Genomic DNA, 20,602 nt, shown 5'->3' with positions numbered 1-20,602 from the left:
TATTAATAAGAAGACGGCCTTCGTTAAAAATTCAAAAAAACCGTAATTTCCTAGGAATACTATCTGTATTGATAGTAAATTGCCTACTGTATTGGAAACACCGAAGTGGAATGTGTAGACTCCATTAAATACCTAGGCGTTATCCGCACTCACGATCTCCCCTGGGTGAAACAAACTCGAGGAATATGTGTACGAGCTATCGAAAAAATCGGATGTATTAAAAGAGTAATAGGTAAATGCAATGAAAAGGACAAAAAGAAATGCTATCTGTCGTAGGTTAGATCTCATTTAGAATACGCCGAAAGTATATGGGATCCTCACGAAGTTGGATTCATTGCCGAATTGGATCGCGTGCCGCGTAGAGGAATAAGATATGTGAAACGTTGTTATGATAAACTGAGTAGCGTATCCAAAATATTAGAGAAGCTAGGCTGGCAATCACTCACGGAGAGAAGGTTAAATTAGAAATTGAAGTTCTTGCATTAATTGGAAGAAAGTCTCTATAGCAGTGATATTGAAAATGTATTATTACCCCCATCGTACAACGGTATTAGAGATGATGCTAGCAAAATTAGAGAGATTAAGTTTAGATCAGAAAGATTTAAGATGTTATTTTTTCAACAAACGATAGGGCATTATAGTACAGTTATTCTACTCTAACATTGTTCTATCGCGGTAGGATCATGTTCGGGTGTTATTATTCTTGTGTGTTTTCACCCCATACGACACACCCTGGCGGTGGCTTGCATGGTGTAAAATAAATTAAATAATAAGCAACTTTCTAACTGAACTTTGCAACTACATATATTACTTTGCTCAAAACACTTTGATGCCACAGGAAAAATGCAGACAATAAGAAGACGGAGAAATGAAATTACGCATAACAATGATCTGAAATAATATATTTTTACCAATAGCACATTAACCACCCTTTCCTCTAAGGAAATCAACTTCCGGAAAACTTTTAAAGGAAGAAAATATTTTTCGCGGGGACCAGATATAGCATATTTTGATATAAAATATTTTTTACCGAAGAATAAAAACTTCATAACTGATGGTCAATATCTTGATGAGTGTGGGACATTTTTAAAAGGGGAAGAAATTATTTTGAAGTTCTATAAAAATATTATCTTCCTTAAAACCTACTAACTATCACCCCTAAAAGAAGGGTACGCCATAATGTTTCAATATATTCAACTTCATTTAAGTGAGAGAAATAAATTTTTTAGAAGGTAACTGCTGAGCGACAATGTTTACCCTTAGAAATTCCCGAAATTTCGCTTATATTTCAAACACGCTGAGACGCTTCACGCGAGAAAATAATGGGATTTAGGAAAAAGTGCTGACATTGGAATAATAAACAAACGTCAGTTTAACCTACACGATAGGAATCGACCTCAGACAGGTGAGTACTTCCCAATGTCGGCAGTTGAAAAATATAAACTGGAACAGATGCTAACGCAGCATTACCAATTCAACAACTACCCGTCTTTTGAAACATGACCATGAAAATCTAGATGAACGATGACTCGCACCATCCAAGCAAAGATCGAGTACATGACAAAAGAATGGGGAAATGGGTGTATGCTCTGGTCACCACGATGTCGACACCTACCCATGCTCGGCTATGCTGCCAGCTCTTTAAGCCATGACCGAAAATTGCCAAAATTACCCGGCACACAGTGACTCCAAAGAGTTTAAGAGCCGAAAGCTGGCAACGGTGTGAGTTATACCGCAAACTTTGAGCACATAAAGACAGCAGTGTGGGAGCAGAGCGCTCATTTGGGCGGATAGCCTCACCTGGCTATATAAGCCGGAATATGAACGAAGTGTAGCATTAAGCTCGGCATTGAAGTTGATACTAACATCGCTGCTCGGGACCTTGTTAAAATCACAAACACAAGGTAATCAGTAGAATAGACCGAACTATCATTGATTAATAAGGTAAGCGAAAAATATTTTTTTAACTATTAAATCAAAAACTTTCACAACGATACTCAAATTTCGATAGGAAACTTTATTGAAATAAGCACTTCTAATGTATTCCAACTTGTGTTCATTGAACCTTCCCACAGGAGCCGTGAGTTGACAGCATCAAAATGGATGGATGTAGAAACAGCAGCTGCTCGAATCCCACCGGAGTGGCCGCGACTTTGTTCTTGACGGGAATCTCGGCGCTGTCTCAATTGATGTGTGGCATAGGAGACCGCGGGATATACCCAGAAGACGCCGAGCCTCAACCAGCTTATGATTTCATCGTGGTCGGCGCAGGTTCGGCCGGCTGCGTCGTCGCAAACAGACTTTCAGCAGTCGAAGATTGGAAAGTCCTCCTCTTAGAAGCAGGAGGGGATCCATCGTATACCTCGGAAATACCATCATTATATGCAACCCTGCAGAATACCGAATTAGACTGGCAGTATCGCACAGATGGGGAAGGTGACTATTGCTTGGGAATGGTGGATCACAAGTGCAGTTGGCCAAGGGGGAAAGTTCTGGGTGGGAGCAGCGTGTTGAATACCATGGTTTATCTTCGAGGTCATCCGAAAGATTATTTGAGATGGGTCGAGAATGGAAATGAAGGGTGGGGATACGAAGACCTGGTTCCATTTTTCGAGAAAGCCGAAGGGCGTGCGGAAGAGTACGGCGACGTCGGTCACCTTAACTTGGAGCCCTTCGATGGCGGGACGAGCACCGGGGAACTGCCGTTGCTGAAGCCATTGAAACGAGCGACGAGAGAACTTGGAAATCGGGCCACCTTGGACTCATCCATCTTCTCGAACCCAGGATACTTCAATACCTACGCAACAGTCAGCAACGGAACGCGTCACAATGCCGCCAAGGCTTATCTAGCTCCAATAAAGTCACGAGGGAACCTGGACGTCGTGAAAAATGCATTTGTCAAGAAAATCATACTCGATAACCAAAAACGAGCAATAGGAGTTGAATACGAAAAGAACGGGCAGACACTCACTGCCTCGGCGCAAAAGGAAGTCATCGTTTCTGCAGGATCGATCGGTTCGCCACACCTTCTAATGCTCTCCGGAATCGGACCGGAAGAACACCTAAGAGAACTCGGAATCCCAATAATTGCTGCTTTACCAGTTGGAGATAACTTGCAGGATCATTTGCTCTTTACTGGCGTGGTCGCAAGTGTAAACAGGAATGTCAGCAGTGAGCAAGACCCTTCCCTGGGATTAATTCGCTCAGTTACTGAGTTTTTGTTAGACAGAAACGGTCCTTTATCCGGAATAGGCTACACGCAATTCACCGGATTCATAAATTCGGACTATTCCAAGGATACGGCGTATCCTGAAAATCAAATACAGTTTTCTTTATTTGATTACGGAGACGTGGACTCAATGACAGTAAGTATATCAGTATTTGGGTATAACCAAGCAATTGGAGCAGATCTCTTGTCTTTGGTGAGCGAGTCGAGCACTCTCTTCGTTGTTCCATCGGTTATTCATCCAAAGAGCAGGGGGCGGGTACGCCTGGTTTCAACGAATCCCTACCAACACCCCAAGATCACTCCCAACTACTTCGACGATCCAACCGACGAAGATGCAATGCTCCGAGGGATAGAAGAGGCCATGAGAATCCTGAGGGCGAGCAATATCAGACAAGAATTTAGAATCGAACCCAGGGCGCTGGCGAAAGATTGTCTGCGGAGAGGAAAGAAGGCGGGGATACCTTCGAGTAGCGGTGACATTGACGACTCGCCATTAATGACTGAGAGCTACTGGCGATGCGCAATGCGAAAATTGGCATCCTCGGATTACCATCCAGTGGGTACCTGCAAAATGGGTCCAGATAAGAAGGATTCGGTGGTCGACCCGCGTCTTAAAGTCCATTCCGTTAAAGGTTTGAGGGTCATCGACGCCTCTATCATGCCCAAAATCACGAGTGGCAACATAAATGGTGCAGTGGTCGCAATAGCAGAGAAGGGTGCGTCGATGATAATTAAAGACTGGAGTTTTTGAGGGAGAAGCATACATGAGATTTGAGGATTTTTAAGCTACTGGGAAAGCCTTGATTTGAAATCCCGACAGCCTTTTATCCAATCAAAGAAAAGTCAATTCACACCTAAAAAGTTATTGAACACGGGATGATAATATGAACATTAGCAGTTCAATTAACAGTCCTAGAAGCTCCACGGATTACGTCATAGAGAATTGTTACGAAGATTATAGCAAACGTCAAAATAATAGATAATAGAATTTTTTTCCATTTCCTTTGGAATATATAATGTTGTTCCCTTCCTGAAATTCTATCACAGAATATCTTTTCTTAAAAAAATGGCAAAAATGTATTCATTGTTAAGGGGATTGGAACATAAAAAAGTCTCAGCTCCAGAAAATTACTCCGCTACGGTTTTATTCCCAGTACTACCGAAATAAAATACACAGCTATGCGTGGGGTCATAGTATACTTTGTACTATCGGGATTGATATATTCCAATGGACACACGTTATGGACAGACGTTGATGTACTTAAATTTTCGTTGCATGAAAAGAACATCCTATAAAATCGTCTCCAACAAAAGTATTACTAGTCTTAAATTTTTAGGATGTGTAATAAACAACCTTAAATAAATTTGTAAAAATGCCATTAAATACACGTTTGAATTAACGTGTGACATAAAATAAGTTTTGACATTTTTTTTTTGAGACTTGTCAGTATTTTGGGAATCCTCAATCCTAGTTATCGCCAATTTTCTTCATGACTATAAATTGCACAAGATGAAAACGAAATTATTGCAACTGACCACCTAATAAAGGATTACGTCGGTTCATTTTGCAAAACCCATCAACCCTTTGAATAATTCGTTCCTCACAATTTGAATCGGCAAGATGTCAATGTCTGGTATCAAGGAAATCACGTGGCTTATCTTAGCTCGAAGTTTCCAAGGGCATTTCATTCCAGGACATTTTGGTCAAAAAACGTAAATTCAAAAATCAAGCGAAAACGCAACGCACAGTGCGTTCGGAAATATTGAACGCTTCACGAGAAATAGGTGCAGATCGTTCGATTTTAAAAGGTAGGAACGGTGCAAAACGTACAGAGATAATACTCCCAAGTTATTCCAAACAAGTTGTACAGGTAATACCAGGTGGGTATTTTAAAAAAATTAACGAATGAACGATAACAACAAAAAAAGGCAGGTTGCATACGCCTGTGTATTTCTTCCATTTTTACAGAAATGGATTACAGAATTTTCACTCGCAAGAAATTAATAGAAAACCCATACACATGGATTATCAAGAAAAAATATAGTCAAACACTACCATTGAACTGTTAAAGTACATAGAGTAAAAACCCTGTAAGGCTAGTATCAGCATCCATGAGAAAATATGATGAAAGGGGGCGTATAACGATGTGGCACCCGGAATGAAAATGGAATAAGATGCTGAGTGGAGAGAATAGGGGCGCACCATTAAAATTACATACGTGTGTGGTAGTAGGATAATAATAGTGTACACATGCGAGCGAAAGGTGTTTACGTTGCGACGTAGTGATCTAAAGGCAACGATCCAACATACACGGAATATGACGATACGCATAGACACGTGATTCCTTCATGGAATATTTTTGGCGTGGTGAGAAAAATGATTCAATTCACACTCATAATTCAAAGATGCATCAGTTCGAAAAGAATTCTCGTAATTATAGAAAGAGCGCCTCCGTTGCAACCCAAGTTCCGGAGTCTGCGAGTTTTCTCTTATCATGTTAACTAACACGCAATATTCCATTATTTCGGTAGGTTTCCAGATGCCAGCGCCAACATTTTTTCCATTGAATTTACTGAAGCAATGAGCTTGATTTGATTGGCTACAATGGCTCCTGCCCACGAGGAGATTTTATAAAAAATATCACCTGTGGATAATGAGCAAGATGATGATGGTAGATCGTGGTTGGGCAGTGAGTTTTTTTCTATTTTAATGTGCCTTGTTAAAAAACTAGTTGCAGCCCTCAAAAAGGACAAAATTTGACCACACAATCCATAATTTGCTTTACCTGCAGCTATTTCTGACAATTTGGTCCAGATAATGTGTAGCCATTGACTCTTTTTGTTTTGCTATCGATATACTTTGAGCCTGACATTTAAATTTAAGTGAAATAGACGTTGCCAACTTTGCAGTACTGACTTCATTTATGCATTTTTTCCAACGATCGTAATTAATTCAATATATATCCAACACAACTATATACATATGATTACATTTATTTAGGTTTAAAATGAATTAGCAGGCTGTCCCAAAATATAACTATTAGCTAATTAACATATAAATTACCCTGGATTCTAACTTTTTTACTTTATCGATTAGAGCGACAAGTACGCACACTAATATCAACGTACTCTAATTTTCAAAGGGATAATACCGTAAAAAAATCGTTCTTAATTAGAAATTTAAGTATATTGATCATCCTAATCATCCTTCGACCCTTTTGATCCATATAAACCGAGAACTTCCTTTCACAAGATTTTTCTTGCCAGCGCGAATCAGATGGAAAATGAATGCCGTGGAGTGATAACTCCGCCAATTCTCCCTCTTCCTTCTCTGTCAGCGTTTAAGGAGGTTCTATTGCAACTGCACGCGTCAGTATGCCGCCTTGGTGCAAGGTGACATACTGACTCGTGCAATGGAGGACACATTAACCAGGGATGAAAAGTAATACTGTAACACCCATTCATGCGCGTTTCGCTGCAATTAGATTTTATGGCAATATACTTTTAATCACTCCAAAGTTGTTATTCATTTTTGAATTGTGCTCTACAACTTAAGTTTGACTAGTTAGGAGGCGTCGTCAACTTCTGAAACTATGACTTTTCGGATGTTTTTTCTCCATAAATGTCATTTTAACAACGGCTGGTGTGTGCCGTAACACTGAAGCTATTACAATTTTTTTTACATTCATTTATTTTATTTTTTATCACCCTACAAGCCACCGCTAGGTACCGCTAGGGTGTTTGGCATGGGGTGAATACACACCGGACTAATTTTGACCCGAATACGACCCTACTGCGGTCAGACAATGTTATTCTGATCCCTGATCGTTCGTGGAAAAAATGACATCTTAGACCTACCTGTCCTACACTTGATCTCTCTAATTTTACTAACTAACATAATCAATCGCGTATATGATGACTGTTTTTCGTGAAAACGAAACTCATTTCTGTACCATCTATCCACAATTCTTCTGGTGGTAGTTATCCTCTGCCATAATACCGGGAAATCCGTGTCGAAGAGAATGATTTTTACTCTATGAAATTAATAATATTTGACTCCGGGAACTCTATTTTGCCATCCCCATTTGATGGAGAGTACACTTAGGACTACAAATTGATGGAATATCATCAAAATGATATAGGCTTGACATCTCGATGCAACCTTCTAAAACGAATGAGTTCGGGACGTCGAAAGCGCATCTTCGGGGCAGGTTAGAGAGGGAGGGCCGGTCAACACGAAGTGTAACTCGAGGCAATTTGCCCTGGGGAGACAATGCCAAGTCGGTGGATAGTGGACGGCTGCGAGGAAGGAGGAGACGGGAGAAGCATCAGCAAGCCAGCAGGTCCTCGTAACGGTCACAGAGGCGGCCGCGAGACACCGGAGAGGGGAGGGGGCCGGCGGGATGACGACGCCCCGGGAGGGGGGGTGAGGGGAAGAAAGGACCGCGGTTGGAGGGAAATCACCGCCCTCCTCCCTTGCATTTCTCGTCCTAAGAATAGTCATAGAGAGTACGCCTCCACTGCACGAAGCTTCTTCGACCATCTCTCGCTTCGGGAGTGGACGCTTGAAAGGAGACGGGGGAGGGGCATCGAATTCACCATCTGAGTACAACCTTCGACCGAACGTAAGTACACCTATACCTGTACTGTAGTCCCCACTGTGCTTTTAAAAGAAACGCGATGAGGAGCGTAGAGCAGCTTGGTCGACTGTGAGCACCAGTGCTGTCTAATCGTTGTGCGTATGATGCTCGGAGTAGTGCCTAAGGTTAACGCGAGATGGCGACCCCGTTTTCTGCATTTGAAATTCCTTCGGAATGGAGGAATGGCCAGGTAACTCTTAGGATGCGTTTCTATGCATCCGGTTTTGCGGTGCCTCCAACAGGGCAGCCAATCATGATGCAGATCGCCGCTGCGCAAGTTGCTCACCTCTCTCAACATTCACTGCCGGTCGTGGCGCCGCAGTTGTGCTGGCGTGTGAAAGGTAATTTCCGTAGCATAACAAAAATAGTGGAGTTTTTTTGGGAGGCAGAAGAGAACTATTCGGTAAATTGTGTCCATCCAGCAACTACCTTAACCGCTCAATTGCCTATAATTATAACAAGAATAGTAAGGTCATACGGGCAAGACAAAATATTAAAATAGTGGTCAGTTACAGTATGAGTGTTATTTACTGTTCCAAAAAAGGGAAAGGCAGCGACATGTAAGGGCTAAAGGACAATAAGTTTGATTTTTCACGCGACTTGAATGGCTCTCATAATCTTCAATAAGATGATGGAGAACAGGCCAAATGACTACTTAGGGGATGATCAGTTTGAGTTCGGGAAGAGGAGAGGCACGCGTGACAGTAGTAATTACAGTAATGGGATCACGAATAGAGATGATCATAGAATACAATGAGGACGTATTCATCTTTTTCGTGGATTTAGAGAATGGTGGAATTAATGAATGAATTGAAATGAAAGAAAACAGGAGTAGAATGGAGATATAGAAGACATCCAAAACATGTATATGTCCCAGACAGGTCAGGTACGACTAAGGGAATGAGGGTATGGATGGCAATGTTAGGGAGAGTGGGAAGAGAGGGGTATCCATTATCACCTATTCTGTCCCACGTATACGTATGTGGAGGAAATGGTTAATGCGGCATGGGGAGGACTGGAGATTGAAATGAAAGTCAGCGGGGAATGCATTAAGTCAGGTTTGCAGATGATCAAGATTTAGTTTGTCATTCAGCCAAGTGGTTGCAAACATTGCCAAGTGCATTGGAAAGTCAGCGGGATAATTGATAGATACATATGGGGTGAGAATAAATGTTAACGAAATGAGGGTTGTGCGGTTTTCCAAGAAGGGAATGGCTAAGGAGGATATTTAATTACGAGTTAATACAATAATGCAAGTGGAACCATTTACCTATCTCGGAAGTGTTTTGGACCGAAATGGTCAAAGTAGTAGGGACATACAGGACGGCACCCAAAAGTGGTGGGACTGATTTTCTCTGTCGCGAACGGAGCGATGGAGAAGGGTCTGCCTGGCAGGGTAAGGTGGAGGGGGCTCTTAGCAACAGACCGACACCAACCTCAGTCGCCTGCGGGCTGTCGTTGAGTGAGGACACCGTTTTTAGTGAAGCAAGTTTTTTGTCCGCGTTGAAAAACAAAATGAATCTGAATTTAGAGCAACGTTATTCTGTGGAGTTTTGTGCGAAACTCGGGAAGACGGCAACTGAGACCCTCGATATGATCAAGCAGTCTTATGAGGACACTGCCTTAACCCGTTCCACAGTATTTGAATGGTAAAAGTTGTTGAAAGAGGGTAGGGAGCTCGTTGAAGACGACCATCGCTCCGGACGGCCGTCGACGGCAAGAACCGACACGAATGTGGACAGAGTGAGGACACTGCTGAACACAGACCGACGCTTAACCAGTGATGAAATTGCAGACCAGTTGGGTCTGTCTGCATCCAACGTCCAACGCATTATTTCACAGGATTTGGCCATGCGCAAGGTGTGCGCCAAGATGGTGCCGAAAATTCTGAGTGTTGACCAACAGGCAACGGCCAAATACGGCGTTGCCACGTTGCCGCAGCCGCCCTATTCTCCCGATCTGGCACCACCGGACTTCTTCTTCTTCCCCCTGATGAAAAGACAGCTCAAGGGACGACGTTTTGACTCGATAAAGGCCGTTCAAGAGGCTTCGACGAGGGTCATCAACGGCATCCCCAAAGAAAATTTCCAGCGGGCGTACGGGGAATGAGAGCAACGTTATACTTAGTGTGTAGCAGCTCAAGGAGCATACTTTGAAGATTATTAAGTCGATATAAGTATATCGTCAATAAAATTCTTGTAAAAAAATCAGTCCTACCACTTTTGGGTGCGACCCTGTAAGACCGAGAGTTGAGCCAGGCAAAGAACCTTCCACAATGAGGAGGGAATTGATGACAGGGGCGTTGACTAAGGATGTTAAGACCCGTTAAAACTTTGATATGGAGCGTGGTTTTGCGCGGTGCGGAAACATGGAAGAGGAGAATTGGACAGAAAGAAAAACAAACGAGAGAGGGATAGGCAAAGTGGGGGAGGATAGAGAATTGTGGGAAGAAATCCAAAGGAGGCAGGAAGGAGCGTTCTCACAGCTATTGGGAATTTGAATACTTGGAAGTGGGGAGGAAGTCAGGAAATCGAGGAAGGGATAGGATAGGGATCCTGGAATGAATGAAGGGAGGAAGGAAGTATGTGGAATTGAAGAGGTGATTGTTTTAACGTTGGATGTCAGGTTATGTTTTGTTAAGAGATTCAAGGGAATTCCACAGATTAAGTGCAGAACAGATCTATCTGAGATGTCATTGCTCAGAATAAAATTACGTTCGTCCGACCGCGCTAGGAGGGAAAGGAGTTTTGGGTCAAGGGTAGCCTGGTGTGTAATCACCCCGTAAAACACACTACTGTTGTGAAACTAGTAGCTCGCAGGGTACTGAATAATTTTTTCATAGCAAATTTAGGAAGATGGAGGGGGTACTGGCAAGTTCTGTGCATCATTCAACATTGGACGAAAAATAATAAGGAAGATTATTGGTGTTACCATTAGAATCGATGCAAAATATTGAACCAAATCATCCATCAAAATATTATCCACAAGAGGTCAAGGTAGTTAAAACACTGACGAGATAACTTTAGAATAAATTTTGAGTGACATGTGAGCAGTAATCACATAAACAGTGTTTGATGACAAACGAAGCTCTATCAGGTCCAGTTAAGCGAGTACATCACCCACTCGGGGATCGAGATGGTGCGGGGGCTAGCGCACTGGCTTCCCACCCAGAGGGCCCGGGTTCAAATCCCGGCGGTGTTGAATATTTTTCAGAGGTATCTCGATCCCTCCTTGAGGTGCTTTGTGGAGGGCACTTTGAGTGAGTACGCCGTCCGTCGGATGGGACGTTAAACTGCGGACCCCTTGGCGCCTTTCGTAAAGAGTAGGCTAGTGCCGACGCCGGGTTTCTCTCCACCCTTCATCCTTTCCTATCCATCCCCTATGGCGCAAATGACCTCAGCTGTCGGTCGCCTCCCCTCAAAACTACTACTACATCACCCACTCATGGTCACGGCAGGTTGGAGGGAACATTGGCAAGATAGCCAACTTTTTCAGCTTTTTTTGGCACGCGATCAGATATCACTTGAATTGCATTTCAAGGATACGGATACTGTATTTTGGTAAATTGATTGGAAAGTATAATCCATGCTAGATTCAGCGTGGGAGAGCACTGACAGAGAGGTGTTCTCTCCGAAATCGACACGTAAGTAGGGATCACTCGAGACGCATTTCGATCAACTCCTCGAGGACCGACCCTGAGTCTGATTTTAAAAAAATTACATTTTGTTGTAACATACACTAAATCTTTCTCAATTCGGTTAATAAAGTAATAATCATACATATTCATTTTGAAGTGAGTCGGAATGGTGTGCCGGCTAACGTACTAGCGTCCCACCGAAAGGGCCCGGGATCAAATCCTGGAGACAACAAATATTTTCACTAGTATCCCGATTCCTACTCGAGGTGCTTTGTGGAGGGCGCTTTGAATGAGCACGCCCTCCGTTGGATGGAATGTTAAAATGCGGGCCCATTGTCGCCTTTCGCTAAAAGTAGGTTAATACCGACGCCGGGTTTCTCTCCACCCTTCATCCTTTCCTGTACATCCCTAATGGCGCAAATGGCCTTAGCTGTCGGTCGCCTCCCCTAAAAACTACTACTCATTTTGGTAAAATAAAAATGATATTTCTTTTAGATGGAACAGGTCCATGATATACACCAGCATATACTAAAGCAGAAATGACATTATTAACTTTGTATTTTCCACACATACTTCATTTAAAACGAGACATAGGTTTCGACGTTACACGCCATCATCAGGTGGTCCACATCGAAGCCAACTTTCTATATACCTGTATACCTTCGGAACGGTGGAGGGAGGGTTGGTTAAAGTGGGGAAGGGAGGGTGGAGGGGTAAAAAGTGTACATGGGAGGGAAAGGAAATAATCATTTTGGTGTCAATCGTTGGCTGTTAACGGGGGTTTGTTTCGAAGAAGGGATACCCCTTGAGGGATGCACGAGGTGTGAAAGCGTGGTAGATCTAGGAGTGAGGGGGGATACGAAATTTCGTTTGCATGTGCATCCCCGCAACGAAACATTTTAAAATTTCTAACTGCACCAATGCATCGAGTCTATGACCTTTACTTTATAAAAAGCTAAAATAACTAAAGAGGGAGGTTATGTTCCTATTGTTTACACATGCATTGTGATCCTGTATCCTTTGAATTTCCGTCTCGTTTTCCCAATATACTTAGTGGAGCACTCCGAACATTTCAATTCATATACTCCACTTCTGTCACCTTTGGGAACTTTGTTTTCATCGTGTGAAATCAGCTTCTTAAGCCATGAATAATTGTAAAAGGAAATTTATTTTTTTCTTTTGGTAAATTCTTGATTACGTTTTAAGAAATATTCGTCGCCAGTGAGATCTTTGATTGATTTGATATTTTAATACTCTGCAAGCCACCTCTGGGATAAGTGGCAGGGGGTGAATACACACCAGACTAATTTTGACCCGAAAATTTGTACCCCTACCGCGATCGGACAATGATCCCTTACAATCTGACCCCTTATCGTTCGTGGGAAAAACGACATCATTGATATATCCGCAACACATTTAGTCTCTCTAATTAACACATTTAATCTCTCTAATTTTAAGCACATGATCTCTCCTACCGGAGTACGATTTTAGTAATTTTAGTACCTTGCAAGTCGCCGCTAGGGTGTATGGCGGGGGCAGGAGGCAATAATGGACAGATCGATGGGGGTAATAATGCATTTTCAGCATTACGGCTTAAGAGACCTCCTTTCAATTTATGCAAGAGCTTCAACCTGTAATTTAAATATCGTTCGGTGAGTAATTCCCAACCTAGATGCTCTAATATTTTGGATACGCTACCAAGTTTATCATAACAGCGTTTTACAAATCTAGCTCCACTACGCCACACGCGATCCTATTCGGCAATTAATCCTACTTCGTGAGGATCCCATATTATAGCAGCACATTCTAAATGAGACCTAACCAACGGCAGATAACATTTCTCTCTGACCTTTCTATCACATTTACCAAGTACTCGTCTGATAAATTCTAATTTTTTGTTAGCTTGTCCACATATTCCCCGTATGTGTTTCACCCAGGAGAGGTCGTGGGCGAGGGTAACGCCTAGGTATTTAGTTGAGTCTACACATTCCATCTCGCTGTTTCCGATGCAGTAGGCGTTCGGGAGGGAATTGCTCTTTTTTCAAAAATTTATAACTACGCCCTTTTTTAAGAGTAATTCTAATTGCCGAGCGACGCACCAGAATTTTAGAGCATTATAGTAATCTGACAAAGCTGCTGTGTATTCAGAATCACGGATATCATGGTGAATCACAGCATCGTCGGTAAATAAACGTATCTTACTAATGACTACGGAATCAATGTCATTAACGAAAAGTAAGAATAAAAGAGTCTGATAACAATTCCCTGGGGAACACCTGAAGTAACGTCTACTGCATTTGAGCTAACGCCATCTATCACTATTCTTTGTACCCAACCATTCAAAAAGTCCCTTAATCAAACCCTGGATATTCTTATCTATACCATATGCTTCTAGCTTTGGGAGTAGTTTACTATGCGGTACTTTGTCGAAGGCTTCTTTAAAATCTGGAAATCTCCACCGATAATAACGTCGCGATCATTGTGTTGGGATAAAAAACCTTTGATTTATTGATCTAATTCTGGTATTGAATTATCTCTGTCGACTGGCGGTCTCTAAAATGCGCATACATAATTTTTTTTAGGATTGAGGACTTTTAATTGAGCACCAAACGTATTCCAAGCCATTACCCGGAATCATCTCAGCCCTGCTGACGGAAGAATTTTTAACAGCAGTAAAAACTCCTTCCCCGATTCTACTTGTTCTGCCATTTCTGTAAATGGAATAGGATTTTGGGAAAATTTCACCGACGACAATATCAATGGATAACCAGTTGTCTGTCCCAAAAATGATATCTGCACCTATGCTTTGATAAATGAGATGATATTATGCGACTTTGTTTTTTAAACTGTAACAAATACAGATAATGTTCCCTTGACATTAGGGTATTTTGAATTTTTAATTAGGATCGTCTTCTTATTAATATTGAAACCTAAAAAAATATCCGCCCCATGCTTTCTGATTCATATTAAAAAAACCATTGCTAGTACTGACCCTCACTTCATTTAAGACGAAATAATTTAGCAAAGATAACTGTAGACACCCCCTCATTGACCTACACTTTGATCTAAAAAAGCTCTGCAGTGCTCGAATATTCTACCCGCTACACACCTGGCGGCCTCAGACGTGTAGTGAACACCAAAACTGTTCAGGGGGTTTCCACACGATTTGATCGCCGGATGAAGGTCGATGAAAGACGCCCCGATATCCCTACAAGAAGTAACGCAACCTCTGATTGGTGCATTCCAATCGGCTCCAAACCAGAGGTCCGCAAATCAATCCTCGGTACAAGGCTGCAAATCGAGGGCGTCACATGAACCCCCTCGACGCCACCCACCCGCTTAATTCCCGATAGTATTGTGGTGCTTGGCACCTGGGTTCAGGTTTCGAAATTTCAAGTTTTTTTAGTAGTGGCATCAATCTTATGGCGGTTAATTTCAGCTGCACTTTAACTGTCACTTATCCAATGAGTCCCATCCTAGTTCCTCTAACAATCTAAATGTGCTATGAAGTTTATCATAACAACGTTTTGTAAACCTAACACCTCTTCGCTGAACACGATCTAAGTCTGCAGCCCGTCGAATGATAATAATTTGATTTTCTTGCCGCTCCTTTCTACTTCCTTGGACTCCGATGCCAGTGGTTTTGAAACGTTCAGACCAACGACCCCCAGCTATCTCCCGTGCCCATTGACCCCCAGCTATCGTGCATTAATCCCTTGACCTCCTGCATCATTTCTAGAGGCCAGATTTTTTTGTCCCCCAAACCACTGACGTCTTTAACCGCTCTCGATCTCCACAATGTATGAATATAGACGCGACTAAATATTGCTCTCCAGCTCAAGATGATCGAAATGTCGTATTCCGTATCGGAAAAACGTTTTCGTGGGCAATTTACAAACTGTGTTTCTGTGTTTTACTATTTTCCTTCTCCTTAATTTCATTTAGTGACTACATTGGTGTAAGAAATTAAACTTTATTCCGTCAACAGCCCCCTGTAATAACGAATGCAGACGTGAACTGATGAGGTTGATTCAAATCTTGGACACAAGGACTACTCTTGTTTATCTATTTATATAATTAGATAAAAAGATGATCCCATTATTTAACCCACAATTCATAGCAGAAGCAGAGTCTCAGAAAAAATCTAGGAATAATGATGATTGAAAGGCACAGGATTATATAAAGCCCGCTGACATTAGCTTAACTCACCCACGAACAACGGCAAAGCTAACAATTCTGTAAACGACGAACAAATTGTAAAAATTATTCGCCTTGAGCGCGAGGGGATCGAGATGGTGCGGGGGCTAACGTACTGGCTTCCCACCCAGGGCCCGGGTTCAAATCCCGGTTTGGAATATTTTTCAGAGGTATCCCTACTTGAAGGATACCTCTGAAATGATCCCTTTTCAGAGATATTCCTGTTTGAGGTGCTTTGTGGAGGGCACTTTGAGTGAGTACGCCGTCCGTCGGATGGGACGTTAAGCTGCGGAATACTATCCTTGGCGCCTTTCGTAAAGAGTAGGCTAACGCTGACGCCGGGTTTCTCTCCACCCTTCATCCTTTCCTATCTATCCCGTATGGCGCAAATGACCTCAGCCGTCGGTCGCCTCCCATATATACTACTACTACTTCAGCGCGATCCGGGCTCGAATCCCGGCCACGACGTATAATTTTTACAGTTTGAAATTTCTGCATTTTAATGCATATTAGCGGTTGACTCCGTTAAAAGTTAATTTTGCGGCATCTCCCGCAGTTATTTGAATTATGCAAACATTGCAGTGACTCGGTCTATCGTGATGAAAACCAGAAATACAAAAAGAACATGTATTGAAACCTAAATTCGAATTTGCATATTACGCGTGACCTCGTGCTGACTGTGTCATACAGTAAAACGCTGCCCAAAAACGTATCTTATAAAATAGATTTATTTTACATTCAATGCATGACAAGATGCATTGACTGCACTCTATGCAGGGCATCCAAACTGCGATTGAAACACTTGTAGAACAGTGAACGTACATTTTTTCGGAAGCATTGTCACAAAAATTTATATTACAAACTATAAGCGAAAATGAAAATATTTCCCCACGGTCAGCAAACACAGAACACCACTGTATACCGCTGTATTTTACTGATTGAAGAAATTTATCAGGGTTCAATGCTTATTCCGCTGTTGAAAATTGGTAGGAACACTCATTTGCAAACCAATCCTTAGACTTCACATTACTCAAATTGTATAGAACTACCATGTGACAATTTTAAGATACTACTATTTATTTTTCAGCTGCAACACTTCCAGAGGACCGCAGAAAATCAACCGCCATGGGCATTCTGGACACCGGCACATGTTCACTGTCTTCCCACACAGATGCCGGAAGCATTATCTTTACACAGCTAGTCAAAACATTGATGACCTCTCAGTGCATCCTGGCCGACAGCAGCATTTACCCGAGGGATGTCAGAGACCCGAACCGGGAATACGACTTCATCGTCGTGGGCTCCGGCTCCGCGGGAGCAGTAGTCGCCAGCCGGCTTTCGGAGGTTCCAGAATGGGACATCCTCTTGGTGGAAGCAGGAGGAGACCCACCGGTAGCATCAGAGGTCCCATTCCTATTGTTCACGATGCATAACACAGAGGTAGACTGGGCGTATAGGGCCGTGACCCAGAAGAACGGCTGTCAAGGGGTCATGGGCAAACAGTGCCACTGGCCGAGGGGCAAAATGCTTGGCGGCAGCAGCTCTATAAACGGGATGTTGTACGTCAGGGGTAACAAAAAAGACTACGACGGTTGGGCGGCCCTTGGCAACGAAGGGTGGAGCTATGACGAGGTGCTGAAGTACTTCAAGAAGTCCGAATCGATAAAGACTCCGGACAAATTGAACAGCTCGTACCATGGCGTGGACGGACCGATGACGGTCAGTAGGCTCGGAGATTATCCCGAACCAGAGGTGTCCTCCATCATGGCAGCTGCAAGAGAACTTGGTCTGGAAAACAAAGACATCAACGGAGAGGAGCAATTAGGATTCACCATTCTGGACGCCACGATCGAGAATGGCCAAAGGGTAAGCACAGCAAAGGCATTCCTGTCCCCAGCGAAGGATAGACCGAACCTCCATGTTCTCAAGGGCGCATTGGCCACCAAGATAATTTTCGACGAAGACAAGCGAGCCGTAGGGATCGAATACATTAAGGACAAGGAAACATTAAGGGTCAGAGCGAGAAAGGAAATTGTGATATCTGCTGGAGCCGTGAACACTCCACAGCTTTTGATGCTATCAGGAATCGGTCCTGCTGAGCACCTCGAAGAAATGACGATCCCAGTGATTTCAAATTTGCAAGTTGGCCACAACCTACAGGATCACTTGTTCACTTTTGCGCCATCTTTTAAGTTCTACCATCCGGAGGATAAAGAGTGCAATCCGGGTACCAAACTCCACAAAGAGTGCCACTCTGGGCAAACCATTCCATATTCCGCCATATTGGAACAATTTCGACAACTTGACAAAACAGCTCAATATTCTAACCCAACTGTTCAACGACATGCTTTCGAATACCTCTCTTCGAGGAGTGGTTTGCTCTCAGGGATGGGATCACTAGCTGCCAACGGCTTCGTCAATACCAAATACGCTGACCCCGCGGGAGACTATCCCGATGTCCAGTATCATTTCTGGGTATCTCAAAGGGGAGATTTTGGACCCGCCATAGAGTTGGGAATACAGGCTGTTGGCTTCAACGTGGAGTCCATGGACCAGATTTTCGGTCCCATAGAGGACTCCCACGTGATGATAATGGCTTCCACGCTCCTTCGACCGAAGAGCATTGGTAGGATTAAGCTGCGAAGCCAAGACCCTATGGAGGCACCCATAATAGAACCCAATTACCTTTCTGATCATAGGGACATCAATACACTAGTGGAGGGCATCAAGTTTGCCATAAATTTCACCACCGGCACGAAAGCCATAGGTGAAGGACTGTGCGCCTGCATGGTGATCGACCCACTTCCCAGTTGTGCCCACGAAACTTTCGGGTCTGACGAATACTGGCAATGTGTGGTTAGGCATCTCTCTTCCACTGTATACCACCCCGTGGGGACCGCCAAGATGGGCCCATCGACAGACCCGGGATCGGTGGTGGACGATCAACTACGAGTGAGAGGTGTGTCTTCCCTTCGGGTGATCGACGCGTCCGTGATGCCCACTATTGCGTCGGGTAACACGAATGCGCCGACTATTATGATTGGTGAGAAGGGTGCAGACTTGATCAAAGAGTCGTGGAGTAAAGAAATGTGAATCGAGACTTATGCTTTATTTTCACTCACGGCCATGCTCACAGTGGACGCCCCATATTTTGAGAATCTTTCACAATCATTACCTAAAGTAACTACAGACGTTCAAGAGACAAATATCCCAGCAAGGATATAAGTCGGATTCCTTATATGATCGGTTAAGGTAACAAAACGCTGCGAAGTTTGCCAAACGAGTGTAAATACATATTTTACAAGATGAAATATTTGTATAATTATTATTTATAGACTATTCTGACAGTTTTTAACTTAATTTAAGCTCTAATTACTTTAGAGAAGCGTGAATAAATACTTAATCATTTACATCTTTAAAACTTCTACAATCCCATTGTGCACTAATATTTATCAAATAGCTTAAAAGTTTTTGGAGGTCGTGTGTGGGGAGAATGTTTGATTAGACATGGGGAGGAGCCAAAATAAGAAAGGAAAAGGGATTAGTGCCGGCGAATATAACACCAATAGCTATCGGCAAAAATCCCGCCCGTTCACACGAAATTTCAAGTTTTCATCGTGCATAACCGATGCATTTATAAAATATCTATTCCAAATTGAGGGGAATAATTGCGAAAGTGCGCAAACTGCATTTAATGCATATTAATTATCATAACACTTGGATAGACTAGTACCTAATATACGGTATGATTAAATAGGAGTTTGTAATGCACATGCTACTGTACGGCAATTGCTTAAAGATAATAAAATCGTGCAATGATTGCCGCCTTTAATTCAGCACGAAACTTTCTTTTGACCAAAATATAAACAATTTTCTCAATTGAAATGACGAAAGTCACCTTTGAGTTAGATTGTAAATACACACGGACAGCAAGCTTTCAGAATAAATCACAAAGTGGGAAGTAAGTTTTCTCATCCTAAAATTTTTGCAGACGCCACAATAATATATTTGCCGAAAACTAATCTGAATATTAACCAATGTCTCTGATAGGTCTTCCGAACACACCATGGGTTCCCCTATTCCATAAAAATTCACTGCGGGTATTTTACTAAACAATTGCGGGACAATTGTTTAGTAAAATATCGACACCCTTTAAAAAATATTATCCCGATACCGTTCTGTGGGTAATATATTCTGCTCATGAAGTGGGACACAAAAGAGATGCACAAAAACTCCCTTGATCATCTTCCCCAACCGCCAGGGAAAATTAGTATGAAGGATAAACGCCTTCTCCGTCAATGAATATATTCTCATGCAAATCTCTTCATTGGCCACTTAAAAACCCATTCCTCCAAAACCAAAATAACGAATCGCCCTCATGGCCCTGTTACATTGAAAATGTCTTCGGTGGGAGGAGAGAGACTTAATTCTTCATCCACGCCTCAAAAGTACAACACCAGACGTAATTAACCTAGTAAGCACCACTTACTTCCTTGGAACACATTAAAATTTGTCCTAAAAGATTGAAAACCTCCATTGAAAAATAGAATGGAAGGAGTTTGACAAATAAGTTATAGGGAGGGCTTAAAAACTTAACGAGATGGTGCAGGCGTCAACGTCGAGCCATTCAGAGGAGGAAATAGATGGAGTAAAGGAACCACACCGGAAGAAGTTTGAAGAGCAGGGTAGGAATCTTGAAGAGAGAACGGACAACTGTGGTCGGTGAATGCCGAGAGGGAAGAAGAAATACATACATACATATGGAAAGTATGCAGAGGAAAGGTGAAATCGGTGCGCTCACAGCAAAGTTAAATATTTATCGGGAAGTAAGAAAGATAGATCTATGCTAACAGTTAGAGATAAGGCAGGTTAGGTAATAATAGTTGACACACGAAAGAT

The 20,602-nt window shown here is 42.6% G+C and overlaps 2 protein-coding genes across 2 annotated transcripts; both read left to right on the top strand.

Moving 5' to 3' along the window:
• Positions 1-2,099: 2,099 nt before the first annotated feature.
• LOC139694149 (glucose dehydrogenase [FAD, quinone]-like) lies at positions 2,100-3,980 on the top strand. Its single transcript, XM_071592580.1, has one exon. The coding sequence runs from the start codon at positions 2,100-2,102 to the stop codon at positions 3,978-3,980; it is 1,881 nt and encodes a 626-aa protein (XP_071448681.1).
• Positions 3,981-7,755: 3,775 nt separating this feature from the next.
• Positions 7,756-19,031, top strand: LOC139693925 (glucose dehydrogenase [FAD, quinone]-like). Its single transcript, XM_071592261.1, has 2 exons — positions 7,756-7,854; positions 16,791-19,031. The coding sequence occupies exon 2, from the start codon at positions 16,829-16,831 to the stop codon at positions 18,794-18,796; it is 1,968 nt and encodes a 655-aa protein (XP_071448362.1). The 5' UTR covers positions 7,756-7,854; positions 16,791-16,828; the 3' UTR covers positions 18,797-19,031.
• Positions 19,032-20,602: the final 1,571 nt, after the last annotated feature.

The sequence above is a fragment of the Hetaerina americana genome, unplaced genomic scaffold (assembly GCF_022747635.1).
Source record: "Hetaerina americana unplaced genomic scaffold, ioHetAmer1.1.p SCAF_5, whole genome shotgun sequence".
Taxonomy (NCBI): domain Eukaryota; kingdom Metazoa; phylum Arthropoda; class Insecta; order Odonata; family Calopterygidae; genus Hetaerina; species Hetaerina americana.
Note: the sequence above shows the minus strand (reverse complement) of the source record. Positions and strands in the feature narration are given on the sequence as shown.